The following is a 17,186-nucleotide window of genomic DNA, read 5'->3' as shown; positions in this document are numbered from 1 at the left end:
CTTCTTGTCAATTCTAATTTGAAGAGCATTTATGATGAACACAAATGTCCAAACTTTTTTTCACAGAAAAATTCTCCTTTTACAATGTTGTATTTTGTGTCAATAAGCGATTGTTGGTGTCAGATCTTCAAATATTTACTTTCCCATTTGCCTCCATTATGTTTCATGTTTCATTGTAGGTCTTGAGCAGGAAACTGTGGTTAATTTTTACAGAATAACTTTCTTTGAACCCGTAAGTCAAGCTGACAAGCAGATGTTTCTTTTTCATAACTGGAACATCAGATATTTGTTGCACTTGCATGTGCAACATTATTCTGCCAAAATGAAAACAACAAATACAAACCCCGTTTCCATATGAGTTGGGAAATTGTGTTAGATGTAAATATAAACAGAATACAATGATTTGCAAATCCTTTTCAACCCATATTCAGTTGAATATGCTACAAAGACAACATATTTGAAGTTCAAACTGATAAACTTTTATTTTTTTTGCCAATAATAATGGCTGCAACACATGCCAAAGTAGTTGGGAAAGGGCATGTTCACCACTGTGTTACATCACATTTTCTTTTAACAACACTCAAACGTTTGGGAACTGAGGAAACTAATTGTTGAAGCTTTGAAAGTGGAATTCTTTCCCATTCTTGTTTTATGTAGAGCTTCAGTCCTTCAACAGTCCGGGGTCTCCGCTGTCCTATTTTACGCTTCATAATGCGCCACACATTTTCCATGGGAGACAGGTCTGGACTGCAGGCGGGCCAGGAAAGTAACCGCACTCTTTTTTTTACGAAGCCACGCTGTTGTAACGTGTTGAATGTGGCTTGGCATTGTCTTGCTGAAATAAGCAGGGGCTTCCATGAAAAAGACGGCGCTTAGATGGCAGCATATGTTGTTCCAAAACCTGTATGTACCTTTCAGCATTAATGGTGCCTTCACAGATGTGTAAGTTACCCATGCCTTGGGCACTAATGCACCCCCATACCATCACACATGCTGGCTTTTACACTTTGCGTCGATAACTGTCTGGATGGTTCGCTTCCCCTTTGGTCCGGATGACACGATGTCGAATATTTCCAAAAACAATTTGAAATGTGGACTCGTCCGACCACAGAACACTTTTCGACTTGGCATCAGTCCATCTTAGATGATCTCGGGCCAAGAGAAGCCGCAGAGTTTCTGGATGTTGTTGATAAATGGCTTTCGCTTTGCATAGTAGAACTTTAACTTGCACTTACAGATGAAGCGACAAACTCTATTTAGTGACCGTGGTTTTCTGAAGTGCCCCTGAGCCCATGTGGTGATATCCTTTAATGAATGAAGGTTTGGTGTATGAATGAATTAATGTTTGGTGTTTCAATGAATATGAATGTTTTGTGTATGTATGAATGAATTAATGTTTGGTGTATGAATTAATGTTAAGTGTATGAATGAATATTTGGTGAATGAATGAATGTTTAGTGTATGAATGAATATTTGGTGTATGAATTAAATGTTTGCTATATGAATGAATGTGTGTTATACGACTGAATGTTTGGTGTATGAATTAATGTTTTCTATTATGAATCAATGTTTAGTGTATGAATGAATACATGTTCTGTGTGTGTATGAATGAATGTAAGGTGTACAAATGAATGTTTGCTGTATGAATGTTTGAAGCAGGAAAGTCCCAAAGAACATCTCTACACTTTGATTGGTTATTTTTGGCTTCAGATCCGCTCTGATTGTGAGTCCTGATGCTGAACTTTGATGGAATATCAACCTGAAAATGTTTCTAGTGAGTCACTAACGTAAACACAACTTATTTCATGTAGTTTCAATCTTTATCATACACATGTTTTTACATGTAGAATATAATATTGTTTCAATCAGATGACAATCAACTGGTGATCATGAAAAATACAGACAACATTTTTAGCAAAATAAATTGTCTATTGAACAAAAGTAAACACAAATTACTTTTTGTTTCCATTTAAATCTAAGTTTTGCCCTCAAAGCTGTCCTGCATTTATTCCTTCACTTTTATTAAATGATGCTGGTCAGAAAGATTAATTTAATTTACGTAATTGATATGACTTGATATTACAGGTAAGACCACCAGGTGGCGCTTGTGCTTTAACAATGGTTTACTGAAGTAGTTTTTAGTCATAAAACCATGGTTATATCATCAATCCATCCGTTTCCTACCGCTTATCCCTTTATATCAATCTGTATGAAATTAATCCTGGCGGCGAAAAGACCAAAATGAACTATTTTTGAATTGTATTTAATTATATTTTTTAAAAGTAGGACAGTAAGGGAATATATTATTAGTGCATTGGCACAGTTACATGTTGTATTTATATATTGGTAAAGTAATATTAACAATAAAATAGTATGGCTAACCATGTAGAAATATGTGGGGGGCCACCATGAAATGTCATGGCAATTCATACTAAAACTATTTGGTGGGCCATGATAAAATGTTATGGCCAACCACATACAATTATGTGGGGGGCCACAAAAAATATGGCAAACCATTTAGAATTGTGTGGGAGGCCACGATAAAATATGGTGAACCTTATAGAATTGTGTGGGGGGCCACAATAATATATTGCAAACCATATAGAATTGTGTGGAAGGCCACAATAAAATATGGCCAACCATATAGAATTATGTGGGGGGGGGCACATAAAAAATTATTATGGCAAGCCATGTAGAATTATTTGGGGGCCACACTAAATATGGCAATCCATTGAGAATTATGTGGGGGGCCACCATAAAATGTTATGGCAAGCCATATAGAACTATGTGGGGGGCCACAATAAAATGTTAGACCAAACCATATACAATTATGTGGCAGGCCACTATAAAATATGGCAAACCATATAGAATTATGTGCACAATAAAATCTTATGGCAGGGCTATATAGAATTACGTGGAGGGCTGAATTAAATGTTATGGCAAACCATATAGAATTATGTGGTGGGCCACAATAAAATATGACAAACCATATAGAATTATGTGGTGGGCCACAATAAAATATGGCAAACCATATATAATTATGTGGTGGGCCACGATAAAATATGACAAACCATATAGAATTATGTGGTGGGCCACAATAAAATATGGCAAACCATATAGAATTATGTGGTGGGCCACAATAAAATATGGCAAACCATATAAAAGTATATGGGGGCCACTATAAAATGTTATGGCAAACCATATAGAATTATGTGGCCCGAATTATGTGGTGGGCCACCACAAGATCTGGCAAGGCATATAGAAATATGTTGGGGGCGACTATAAAATATGGTAAACCATACAGAATTATGTTCACAATAAAATGTTATGGCAAGCCATGTATAATTATGTGGGGGCCCGCTATAAAATGTTATGGCAAACCATAGAGAATTATGTGGTGGGCCACAATAAAATATGGCAAGCCATATAGAATTATGTGGTGGGCCACAATAAAATATGGCGAACCATATAGAATTATGTGAGGGGCCACAATAATGTGTCATGGCAAACCATATAGAATTAAGTGGGGGAGTCACAATAAAATATGGCAAACCATATAGAAATATGTGGTGGGCCACTATAAAATGTGTGCCTATAATCCATTGTGTGTTTTATTGATTCATCCTTTATCTTCATAGTGTAAAATAGGACTTTAATGAGGAGTGGGACCTCCCCTGATAGTCCTGCCTCCCGCGCGTAAAAAGACCGGGGGGCGCTTTTACGCGCGGGTATTGTGTGTGTGTGTGTGTGTGTGTGTGTGTGTGTGTGTGTGTGTGTGTGTGTGTGTGTGTGTGCGGAGAAGCTAGCTACCTACACGCGCGCACACACACACACACACACACACACCGGGTGTTTCTGCCGTGTCTCCTCGCGTCGTCTCAGACTGTCCGGAGGGATGGCGTGGGAGTCGGGCAGGTGTGAGCTCCCGGACGGGCTGCAGGCGCCCAGGCTGAGCTCCAACACCTCCGCGGCGGCGGCGGCGGCGCAGAACGCCAGCGGGAGGGAGCCCGGCTGCGGCTCCGTGTCCGTGGTGTTCCCCATCACCATGATGCTGACCGGCATGGTGGGCAACTCTCTGGCTCTCATCCTGGTCTACGTGTCCTACAGGAGGAAGGAGAACCGCAGGAAAAAGTCCTTCTTGCTGTGCGTGGGCTCCTTGGCGCTGACGGACCTGTTCGGCCAGCTCCTGACCAGCCCCATCGTCATCTCGGTGTACCGGGCAGACCTGCGCTGGGAGCGCATCGACTCGTCGGGGAAGCTGTGCGCCTTCTTCGGCGTGTGCATGACCACCTTCGGCCTGTGCGCGCTCTTCATGGCCAGCGCCATGGCGGTGGAGCGAGCGGCGGCCATCGGCAGCCCGCACTGGTACTCCAAGCACATGAAGAGCAGCCTCACCAAGCAGACCCTGGCGCTCATCTGGTGTCTGGTGCTGCTCTTCGCGCTGCTGCCCGTGGCGGGGGTGGGCCAGTACACGCGCCAGTGGCCCGGGACCTGGTGCTTCATCAGCACCGGCGACCGCCGGGTGCCCGGGAACATCTTCTTCTCCTTCACCTTCGCCCTGCTGGGCGTCTTCTCGCTGCTCGTCACGCTCTCCTGCAACCTGCTGACCATCAGAGGTCTGATCCTCCGCTGCAAGACCAAGTCCGGATCTTCGCAGGCCTCCAAGCACTGGGAGCGACTCACCACGGAGACTGTGGTCCAGCTGCTGGGCGTCATGTGCGTCCTGCTGGTCTGCTGGTCTCCTCTGCTGGTACGTCAGCACGCACTTCACTTACACACCGGCGCGTCATAGTGCTGGCGGTACGCTATGACGTCATCGGCACGCGCTACCGCTACAAGCGCACGATGCACTGCACAAGTACGATGTGACGTCATGCACTACCGCTACAAGTACACGATGGCGTCATCAGCACGCACCACTGCCATAACCACAATGTGACATCACGCATTACTGCTACAAGTACATTATGACGTCATGCACAAGTACATTATACCGTCATCATCACGCACTACTGCTACTAGTACATTATGACGTCATGCACAAGTACATTATACTGTCATCAGCACGCATTACTGCTACCAGTGCATTATGACATCATCACGCACTACTGCTACTAGTTCAATATGACATCATCATCATGCAGTGCTGCTACCAATACAGTATGACATCATCACTCACTACTGCTACTAGTACATTATGACGTCATGCACAAGTACATTATACCGTCATCATCACGCACCACTGCCATAACCACAATGTGACATCACGCATTACTGCTACAAGTACATTATGACGTCATGCACTACTGCACAAGTACACGATGGCGTCATCATCACGCACTACTGCTACTAGTTCAATATGACATCATCATCATGCAGTACCGCTACTAGTTCAATATGACATCATCGTCATGCAGTGCTACCAATACATTATGACATCATCATTCACTACTGCTACTAGTAGAATACGACATCAATATGCAGTACTGTTACTAGTACAATATGACGTCATCATCACTCACTACTGCTACTAGTACAATATGACATCATCCTCATGCAGTACTGCTACTAGTATATTATGACATCATCACTCACTACTGCTACCAGTACAATATGACGTCATCAGCACGCACCACTGCCATAACCACAATGTGACATCACGCATTACTGCTACAAGTACATTATGACCTCATGCACTACTGCACAAGTACACGATGGCGTCATCATCCCGCACTACTGCTACTAGTACAATATGACATCATCCTCATGCAGTACTGCTACTAGTATATTATGACATCATCACTCACTACTGCTACCAGTACAATATGACGTCATCAGCACGCACCACTGCCATAACCACAATGTGACATCACGCATTACTGCTACAAGTACATTATGACCTCATGCACTACTGCACAAGTACACGATGGCGTCATCATCCCGCACTACTGCTACTAGTACAATATGACATCATCCTCATGCAGTGCTGCTACCAGTGCATCATGACATCGTCACGCACTACTGCTACTAGTTCAATATGACGTCATCTTCATGCAGTACTGCTACCAGTACAATATGACATCATCATGTAGTACTGCTACTAGTACAATATGACATCATCATGTAGTACTTCTACCAGTACAATATGACATCATCATGTAGTACTGCTACCAGTACAATATGACATCATCCATTGAGTCCAACTGTAAATACATGTACAGTACAACCAATCTAAGCAATTGGCCACATTATATCGCTTGAATAATGGACGTGCTGATTAAATGTCCATCCAACCTTTGGGCAGCAGTGACTCAGGTGGATCAATAACCGCAGGTTCGAATCCCACCTCATCTGTCCTATTCATTGCTCTTGTGTCCTTGGCAAGATAGTATGCCCACGTCTCATCCATTGCAGCCCACACTGCTGGATGAATGCATGAATTATTACTTTATAGAAGGAATTAACAAAATGTTTAGTGCATAAATGAACATTTGGTGTATGAATAAATGCATTTTTGGTGTATGAATGATTGTCGGGTGTATGAATGAATGCATGTTTGGTGTATGAATGAATGCATGTTTGGTGTATGAATTAATGTTTGCTGTATGGATTAATAAATATTTGGTGTATTAGTGAATGTTTGGTGTATGAATGAATGAATGTTTGGTGTATGAATGAACATTTGTTGTGTGAATGAACATTTGGTGTATGAATGAATGCATGTTTGGTGTATGAATGAATGTTTGCTGTATGGATTAATAAATATTTGGTGTATTAGTGAATGTTTGGTGTATGAATTAATGAATGTTTGGTGTATGAATGAACATTTGTTGTGTGAATGAACATTTGGTGTATGAATGAATGCATGTTTGGTGTATGAATGAATGTTTGCTGTATGGATTAATAAATATTTGGTGTATTAGTGAATGTTTGGTGTATGAATGAACATTTGTTGTATGAATGAACATTTGGTGTATGAATGAATGCATGTTTGGTGTATGAATGAGTCTTACGTGTATGAATGAATAAATGTTTGGTGTTTGAATAAATACATGTTTGGTGTATGAATTAATGTTTGGCGTATGAATGAACATTTGGTGTAAGAATGGATGCATATTTGGTGTATGAGTGAATGTTTGGTGTATGTATGAACATGTGTTGTATGAATGAACATTTGGTGTATGAATGAACATTTAGTGTATGAATTATTCTTATGTGTATAAATGAATAAATGTTTGGTGTATGAATTAATGTTTGCTGTTTGAATGAATACCAATTTGGTGTATGAATGAATGTTTGGTTTATGAATGAACGACTTTTTGGTGTACAAATGAATGTTTGGTGTATGAATGAATATTTTCTGTATGAATGAATGTTTGGTGTATGAATGAACATTTGTTGTATGAATGAACATTTGGTGTATGAATGAATGCATGTTTGGTGTATGAATGAGTCTTATGTGTATGAATGAATAAATGTTTGGTGTATGAATTAATGTTTGGCGTATGAATGAACATTTGGCGTAAGAATGAATGCATATTTGGTGTATGAGTGAATGTTTGGTGTATGTATGAACATGTGTTGTATGAATGAACATTTGGTGTATGAATTATTCTTATGTGTATAAATGAATAAATGTTTGGTGTATGAATTAATGTTTGCTGTTTGAATGAATACCAATTTGGTGTATGAATGAATGTTTGGTTTATGAATGAACAACTTTTTGGTGTACAAATGAATGTTTGGTGTATGAATGAATATTTTCTGTATGAATGAATGTTTGGTGTATGAATGAATATTTGCTGTATAACATCACTCCCTCACTTTATGAACAATAACATTACCATCTAACTTTGTAAACAATGACATCACTCCTTTACTTTGTTAAGGTGGTATTATGAAACAGGTGTCGGTGTCTAACAGGACCGATAATCAACATTTCCGTTTTCTTAGCGTTAAGAAGCAGGAAGTTGCTGGACATCCATTGTTTAATGTCGTTAAGATCATTAGTCATTTTTAACGAGGGCTGTCTCCGTGGAGTCATTAGCTGAAAGGCTTCAGAGATTGTTAGACGCTAAGTGTTCATTTAGCTGCTGTGCAACTATTTTTTTTCAAAGATTTTCGAGATAAAGGGAAGGTGCAGCATTGGCCGGTAGTTTATCATAAGGTCAGGATCGAACAATTCTTCTAATGTTATTTCATCAAAAAGAGAGAGACTATTTCGGAGGGCAATACCCGTCGTACATACATTCTTATCTGTGTTCATAGAACTCAGTTGTAGCTTTAATCTCCTTCCTAATAACTTCAATTTTCATATTAAAGAAATTCAGAAAGTCATCTGCCGAGCAGGAGGAGCTACTGGGAGGAGTCCCTTGTTGGGTTAGCGATGCTAAAGCAGTTACTATTATTAGCTTGTTGACAATGAATTACAACTTTTACAAGGTACTGATCAGACATGTGGGAGTACCGTAACTTTAGAGGTGGAGACACAGAGCTAGCATATTACCGTTGTGATGCGTGGGTTCATTTATTATTTGTGTAAGACCACAGCTTTCAATTATACATATGTAGAAACATCACTAAAAGTATCACAAAGATATTACTAAAATATCACTTAAAATCACTGGAAGTATAACTAAAATATTGCTGAAATATTAATACAATATCACAAAATTTTTGGGAAAAATCACTAAAATATTACTACAATATTACTACAATATCACCAAAAATGTAGAAAAATCACTAAAATATTACTACAATATCACTAAAAATATAAACACATCACTAAAATATTACTAAAATGTAAAAAAATCACAAAAAATATCACAAAAAATTACTACAATATCACTAAAATGGAGAAACATTCCTAAAATATTACTACAATATCACTAAAAATATAGAAACATCACTAAAATTTTACATCAATATCACTAAAAATATAGACACATCACTAAAATGTTACTAAAATTTTACTAAAATGTAAAAACATCACTAAAATGTTACTGTAATATCACTAAAAATGTAGAAACATCACTAAAAGTATCACTAAAAATAACTAAAATCACATAAAATGTACAAACATCACTAGAAGTATCACTAAAATATTACTACAATACCACACAAAAATGTAGAAACATCACAAAAAACATCACAAAAAATGTAAAAACGTCACTAAAAGTATCACTAAAATGTTACTGAAATATCACAAAAATGTAGAAACATCACTTAAAGTATTACTAAAAAATGTAGAAACGCCACTAAAAGTATCATTAAAATATTACAACAATATCACTAAAATGTAGAAACATCACTAAACTATTACTACAATATCCCGAAAATTTGGAAATATCACTAAAATATCACTAAAACATTATTACAATATCACTAAAAATGTAGAAACATCACTAAAAACATCACTGAAACTAAAACGAGTAAAACATCAATACAGTATTTGTTTTACAATATTATATATATAATTAAAAACAACAACTGTACTTTCTGAGGATAAAGTTGCAACATGGATAAAACATTCATAAACTCCCAAGTTGATGCGATGCAAAACATATGGATATTAAAATCCCCCATTATAATTATATTATATGCACACGCCACTTTTGTTAATGGCATCCGTAGTAGCAATATTATTTAACGCTACGTTTGTTTTGTGTAGTGCGCCTTATATAATTTCCTTCACATCGAGGAATAGATATGTTGGGGAACTTGAGATTGTTACGTGTACAACTATGTTGGCGTAGCTAGTGTGGGATTAGCCTGTCCTACGGGTTTCACTAGGGCCTGTTGGCCAGTCTGCTCCCTAAGACTAGCTTCCGTCTGGCCACTCTACCACGCAGGCCTGTTGGTGGATTGTCCTTCTGGAAGTTTTTCCTCTCTCCACAAAGGAATGCTGTAGCTCTGACGGAGTGACCATTGGTCTTGGTCACCTCCCTGACTCGGGAGACCATCTTGTGTCGGAGGTCTACAGACAATTCCTTGGACTTCGTTCTTGGTTTGTGCTCTGCCATGCACTGTCAGGTGTGGACTTTATCTATAGTCAGGTGTGGGCCTTTCCAAGGTATGTCCAACCAACTGAATTCACCACAGGTGGACTCCAATGAAGCTGTAAGAACATCTCAAGGATGATCAGTGGAAACAGGATGCTCCTCAGCTCATTTTGGCCCTATAGGTCTTTTTGTGTACATAATGTCTTACTTTTGTATTTGTAATAACTTTGCAAACATATTTACATTGTCATTCTGGGGTATTGTGTGTAGAATTTTGAGGACCAACAATAATGTAGACTATTTTGGAAGACGGATGCTCAATTAGTCCCAGGTACTAAATCTGCTGTAACGTTTCATTATGCTAATGTTACAATATGACAGCCAGACACACATAGTGTGTGTGTGTGTGTGTGTGTGTGTGTGTGTGTGTGTGTGTGTGTGTGTGTGTGTGTGTGTGTGTGTGTGTGTGTGTGTGTGTGTGTGTGTGTGTGTGTGTGTGTGTGTGTGTGTGTGTGTGTGTGTGTGTGTGTGTGTGTGTGTGTGTGTGTGTGTGTGTAACAAGAGCAGACAATCCTCCTTGATCCAACACAGTCCCAAATAAAGGCCTCCATGTGTGTGTAAAAAACAAAGATTGTTCACAAGACGAGCTGAGAAATGTGCACCTTATCCACCGCGTCGGGAATCAAACAGAAGCAATGTCCTCTGCAGTGGACGTTTGTGTCTTGCATTGCATCAACTTGGGAGTTTATGAATGTTTTATCCATGTTGCAACTTTATCCTCAGGAAGTACAGTTGTTGATCTTAATTATAAATATAATATTGTAATACACATACTGTATTGATGTTTTACTCGTTTTAGTTTTAGTCATGTTTCTACATTTTTAGTGATATTGTAGTAATGTTTTAGTGATATTTTAATATTTCCACATTTCAGGGATATTGTAGTAATAGTTTAGTGATGTTTCCACATTTTAGTGATATTGTTGTAATATTTTAGTGATAGTTTTAGTGGCGTTTCTACATTTTTCGTGATATTTTTTGTGATGTTTCTCCATTTTTTGTGATATTGTAGTAATATTTTAGTAATACTTTAAGTGATGTTTCTCCAATTTTTGTGATATTTTAGTAACATTTTAGTGATGCTTTTAGTGACGTTTCTACATTTTTTGTGATGTTTTTTAGTGATGTTTGTACATTTTTGTGTGATATTGTAGTAATATTTTGTGATGATTTTAGTGATGTTTTTACTTTTTCAGTGATATTAAAGTAATGTTTTAGTAATGTTTCTACATTTTATTAATATTTTAGTGATGTGTCTATATTTTTTGTGATATTTAAGAAATATTTTAGTGATGTTTCTATATTTTTTGTGATATTGTAGTAATATTTTAGTAATGTTTCTACATTTTAGTGATAACGTAGTAATTTTTAGTGATATTTCTTGTGACGTTTCTACATTTTAGTAATATTTTAGTGATGTGTCTATATTTTTAGTGATATTGTAGTAATATTTTTGTGATTTTTCTATATTTTTAGTGATAATGTAGTCATATTTTAGTGATTTTTCTACATTTTTGTGATATTGTTGTAATATTTTAGTGATTTTTCTACATTTTTGTGATATTGTTGTAATATTTTAGTGATGTTTCTAAATTTTTGGTGATATTGTAGTAATATTCTAAATCATTGATCTGATCAGTGACTACTGCACACTGACTCCTCTAATAGTGTCTCCTCAGCTGCACACTGACTACTCTAATAGTGTCTCCTCAGCTGCACACTGACTACTCTAATAGTGTCTCCTCGGCTGCACACTGACTACTCTAATAGTGTCTCCTTAGCTGCACACTGACTACTCTAATAGTGTCTCCTCAGCTGCACACTGACTACTCTAAACGTGTCTCCTCAGCTGCACACTGACTACTCTAATAGTGTCTCCTCAGCTGCACACTGACTACTCTAATAGTGTCTCCTCAGCTGCACACTGACTACTCTAAACGTGTCTCCTCAGCTGCACACTGACTACTCTAATAGTGTCTCCTCAGCTGCACACTGACTCCTCTAAACGTGTCTCCTCAGCTGCACACTGACTACTCTAATAGTGTCTCCTCAGCTGCACACTGACTCCTCTAATAGTGTCTCCTCAGCTGCACACTGACTACTCTAATAGTGTCTCCTCAGCTGCACACTGACTCCTCTAAACGTGTCTCCTCAGCTGCACACTGACTACTCTAATAGTGTCTCCTCAGCTGCACACTGACTCCTCTAAACGTGTCTCCTCAGCTGCACACTGACTACTCTAATAGTGTCTCCTCAGCTGCACACTGACTACTCTAATAGTGTCTCCTCAGCTGCACACTGACTACTCTAATAGTGTCTCCTCAGCTGCACACTGACTCCTCTAATAGTGTCTCCTCAGCTGCACACTGACTACTCTAATAGTGTCTCCTCAGCTGCACACTGACTCCTCTAAACGTGTCTCCTCAGCTGCACACTGACTACTCTAATAGTGTCTCCTCAGCTGCACACTGACTCCTCTAAACGTGTCTCCTCAGCTGCACACTGACTACTCTAATAGTGTCTCCTCAGCTGCACACTGACTCCTCTAATAGTGTCTCCTCAGCTGCACACTGACTACTCTAATAGTGTCTCCTCAGCTGCACACTGACTCCTCTAAACGTGTCTCCTCAGCTGCACACTGACTACTCTAATAGTGTCTCCTCAGCTGCACACTGACTACTCTAATAGTGTCTCCTCAGCTGCACACTGACTCCTCTAAACGTGTCTCCTCAGCTGCACACTGACTACTCTAATAGTGTCTCCTCAGCTGCACACTGACTATTCTAATAGTGTCTCTTCAGCTGCACACTGACTACTCTAAATGTGTCTCCTCAGCTGCACACTGACTACTCTAAATGTGTCTCCTCAGCTGCACACTGACTCCTCTAAACGTGTCTCCTCAGCTGCACACTGACTACTCGAATAGTGTCTCCTCAGCTGCACACTGACTACTCTAATTGTGTCTCCTCAGCTGCACACTGACTACTCTAATAGTGTCTCCTCAGCTGCACACTGACTCCTCTAAACGTGTCTCCTCAGCTGCACACTGACTCCTCTAAACGTGTCTCCTCAGCTGCACACTGACTACTCTAATTGTGTCTCCTCAGCTGCACACTGACTCCTCTAATAGTGTCTCCTCAGCTGCACACTGACTACTCTAATAGTGTCTCCTCAGCTGCACACTGACTACTCTAATGGTGTCTCCTCAGCTGCACACTGACTCCTCTAAACGTGTCTCCTCAGCTGCACACTGACTACTCTAATAGTGTCTCCTCAGCTGCACACTGACTCCTCTAAATGTGTCTCCTCAGCTGCACACTGACTCCTCTAAACGTGTCTCCTCAGCTTCACACTGACTCCTCTAAACGTGTCTCCTCAGCTGCACACTGACTCCTCTAAACGTGTCTCCTCAGCTTCACACTGACTCCTCTAAACGTGTCTCCTCAGCTGCACACTGACTCCTCTAATAGTGTCTCCTCAGCTGCACACTGACTACTCTAATGGTGTCTCCTCAGCTGCACACTGACTACTCTAATAGTGTCTCCTCAGCTGCACACTGACTACTCTAATGGTGTCTCCTCAGCTGCACACTGACTCCTCTAAACGTGTCTCCTCAGCTGCACACTGACTACTCTAATAGTGTCTCCTCAGCTGCACACTGACTCCTCTAAATGTGTCTCCTCAGCTGCACACTGACTCCTCTAAACGTGTCTCCTCAGCTTCACACTGACTCCTCTAAACGTGTCTCCTCAGCTGCACACTGACTCCTCTAAACGTGCCTCCTCAGCTTCACACTGACTCCTCTAAATGTGTCTCCTCAGCTGCACACTGACTCCTCTAAACGTGTCTCCTCAGCTTCACACTGACTCCTCTAAACGTGCCTCCTCAGCTTCACACTGACTCCTCTAAATGTGTCTCCTCAGCTGCACACTGACTCCTCTAAACGTGTCTCCTCAGCTTCACACTGACTCCTCTAAACGTGCCTCCTCAGCTTCACACTGACTCCTCTAAATGTGTCTCCTCAGCTGCACACTGACTCCTCTAAACGTGTCTCCTCAGCTTCACACTGACTCCTCTAAACGTGCCTCCTCAGCTTCACACTGACTCCTCTAAATGTGTCTCCTCAGCTGCACACTGACTCCTCTAATAGTGTCTCCTCAGCTTCACACTGACTCCTCTAATAGTGTCTCCTCAGCTGCACACTGACTACTCTAATAGTGTCTCCTCAGCTGCACACTGACTACTCTAATAGTGTCTCCTCAGCTGCACACTGACTCCTCTAAACGTGCCTCCTCAGCTTCACACTGACTCCTCTAAATGTGTCTCCTCAGCTGCACACTGACTCCTCTAAACGTGCCTCCTCAGCTGCACACTGACTACTCTAATAGTGTCTCCTCAGCTGCACACTGACTACTCTAATAGTGTCTCCTCAGCTGCACACTGACTCCTCTAAACGTGCCTCCTCAGCTTCACACTGACTCCTCTAAATGTGTCTCCTCAGCTGCACACTGACTCCTCTAAACGTGCCTCCTCAGCTTCACACTGACTCCTCTAAACGTGCCTCCTCAGCTGCACACTGACTCCTCTAAACGTGCCTCCTCAGCTGCACACTGACTACTCTAATAGTGTCTCCTCAGCTGCACACTGACTACTATAAACGTGTCTCCTCAGCTGCACACTGACTCCTCTAATAGTGTCTCCTCAGCTGCACACTGACTACTCTAAACGTGCCTCCTCAGCTGCACACTGACTCCTCTAAACGTGCCTCCTCAGCTTCACACTGACTCCTCTAAATGTGTCTCCTCAGCTGCACACTGACTCCTCTAAACGTGCCTCCTCAGCTGCACACTGACTACTCTAATAGTGTCTCCTCAGCTTCACACTGACTCCTCTAAACGTGTCTCCCCAGGTGCTGATGCTGAGGATGATCTCCAGCCAGGTGTCCTCTCACGAGTGCAACTCAGCATCGTCCGAGTCGTCCTCCATGCGAGACGTGCACCTGGACTGCAACTTCTTCCTGACGGCCATCCGCCTGGCGTCCTTGAACCAGATCCTGGACCCGTGGGTCTACCTGCTCCTGCGGGAGATCCTCCTGCGGAAGTTCTGCCTGGTGGCCAACGCCGTGTCCAACTGTTCCCTGGAGGAGCAGAAGGAGACTCGCACGCCTTTGGACGCCATCCACAAGAAGACGCAGGAGACGTGCAGCAAAGTCGACCTTTGACCTTTCAAGGAGGTCTCACTCCGACACTTTTGAAGACGACCTCTTCCACTGGAACCCATTCAAAGATCATCTCCTGCCAGGAGGACTCACTACGACCATTTTGAAGAAGCCTTCTTCCACCGGAAGCCCTTCAAAGATCATCTCCTGATAGGAGGTCTCACTCATACACTTTTGAAGAATACTTTTGACTTCTTCCACTGGAACCCATTCAAAGATCATCTCCTGCCAGGAGGACTCACTCCAACACTTCTGAAGAAGACTTCTTACACTGGAACCCATTCAAAGATCACTTTCTGTCAAGAGGTCTCACTCCAACACTTCTGAAGAAGGCCTCTTCCACCAGAAGCCATTCAAAGATCATCTCCTGCCAGGAGGTCTCATTCCGACACTTCTGAAGAAGACTTTTTCCACTGGAAGCCATTCAAAGATCATATCCTGCCAGGAGGACTCACTCCGACCATTTTGAAGAAGCCTTCTACCACCGGAAGCCCTTCAAAGATCATCTCCTGATAGGGGTCTCACTCATACAATTTTGAAGAATACTTTTGACTTCTTCCACTGGAACCCATTCAAAGATCATCTCCTGCCAGGAGGACTCACTCCAACAATTTTGAAGAAGCCCTCTTCCACTGAAAGTCATTCAAAGATCATCCATCTCCTGTCAAAAAGTCTCACTTCAACACTTCTGAAGAAGACCTCTTCCACCGGAAGCCCTTCAAAGATCATCTCGTGATAGGAGGTCTCACTCATACACTTTTGAAGAACACTTTTGATTTCTTCCACCGGAAGCCATTCAAAGATCATCTCCTGCCAGGAGGACTCACTACGACAATTTTGAGGAAGCCTTCTTCCACCGGAAGCCCTTCAAAGATCATCTCCTGATAGGAGGTCTCACTCATACACTTTTGAAGAAGACTTTTGACTTCTTCCACTGGAAGCCATTCAAAGATCATCTCCTGCCAGGAGGACTCACTCCAAATGTCTTCTTCAGCACATCTTTGTTTCCAATGTGGAATCACAAGCATCGAGTGAAGAATGTAAATGTTGTTGGTGCCAAACCAGGAAAGTAAGATTTACTTTTATTATTGATCGTCATATTTATTGTTATTATTGATCGTTATATTTATTATTATTATTGATCGTCATATTTATTGTTATTATTGATCGTTATATTTATTATTATTATTGATCATCATATTTATTGTTATTATTGACCGTTATATTTCTTATTATTATTGATCGTCATATTTTTATTATTATTACTGATAGTCATATGTATTATTATGTTAACTATTGATCATCATATTTATTATTATTATTGATCGTCATATTTATTATTATTATGGATATTCATATGTATTATTATTATTGATCATAATACTTGTTATTATTGATTGTCATATTTAATATTATTATTGATCGTCATATTTATTATTATTATTAATTGTCATATTTATTATTATTATTACTAGTATTGATAGTCATATGTATTGTTATGATTATTTTTGATCATCATATTTCTTATTATTATTGATAACCTTTGTTTTATTAATATGGATAATCATATTGATTATTATTATAATTGGTCATCGTATTGATTATTAATATTAATTTTCATATTAATTATTATTATTGATCGTCATATTTATTATTATTATGGATATTCATATGTATTATTATTATTGATCATAATACTTGTTATTATTGATTGTCATATTTAATATTATTATTGATCGTCATATTTATTATTATTATTAATTGTCATATTTATTATTATTATTACTATTATTGATAGTCATATGTATTGTTATGATTATTTTTGATCATCATATTTCTTATTATTATTGATAACCTTTGTTTTATTAATATGGATCATCATATTGATTATTATTCTAATTGGTCAT

The 17,186-nt window shown here is 39.9% G+C and overlaps 1 protein-coding gene across 1 annotated transcript; it reads left to right on the top strand.

Annotated features, from left to right (window-relative positions):
* The first annotated feature begins 3,831 nt into the window (after positions 1 to 3,831).
* Positions 3,832 to 15,398, top strand: ptger3 (prostaglandin E receptor 3 (subtype EP3)). The gene is made up of 2 exons (XM_061882880.1): positions 3,832 to 4,750; positions 14,971 to 15,398. The coding sequence occupies exons 1-2, from the start codon at positions 3,896 to 3,898 to the stop codon at positions 15,280 to 15,282; spliced, it is 1,167 nt and encodes a 388-aa protein (XP_061738864.1). The 5' UTR covers positions 3,832 to 3,895; the 3' UTR covers positions 15,283 to 15,398.
* Positions 15,399 to 17,186: the final 1,788 nt, after the last annotated feature.

The sequence above is a fragment of the Nerophis ophidion genome, linkage group LG22 (genome assembly GCF_033978795.1).
Source record: "Nerophis ophidion isolate RoL-2023_Sa linkage group LG22, RoL_Noph_v1.0, whole genome shotgun sequence".
NCBI classification, from domain to species: Eukaryota; Metazoa; Chordata; class Actinopteri; order Syngnathiformes; family Syngnathidae; genus Nerophis; species Nerophis ophidion.
The sequence above is the reverse complement of the archived record's forward strand: the minus strand, read 5'-3'. Positions and strand labels throughout refer to the sequence as shown.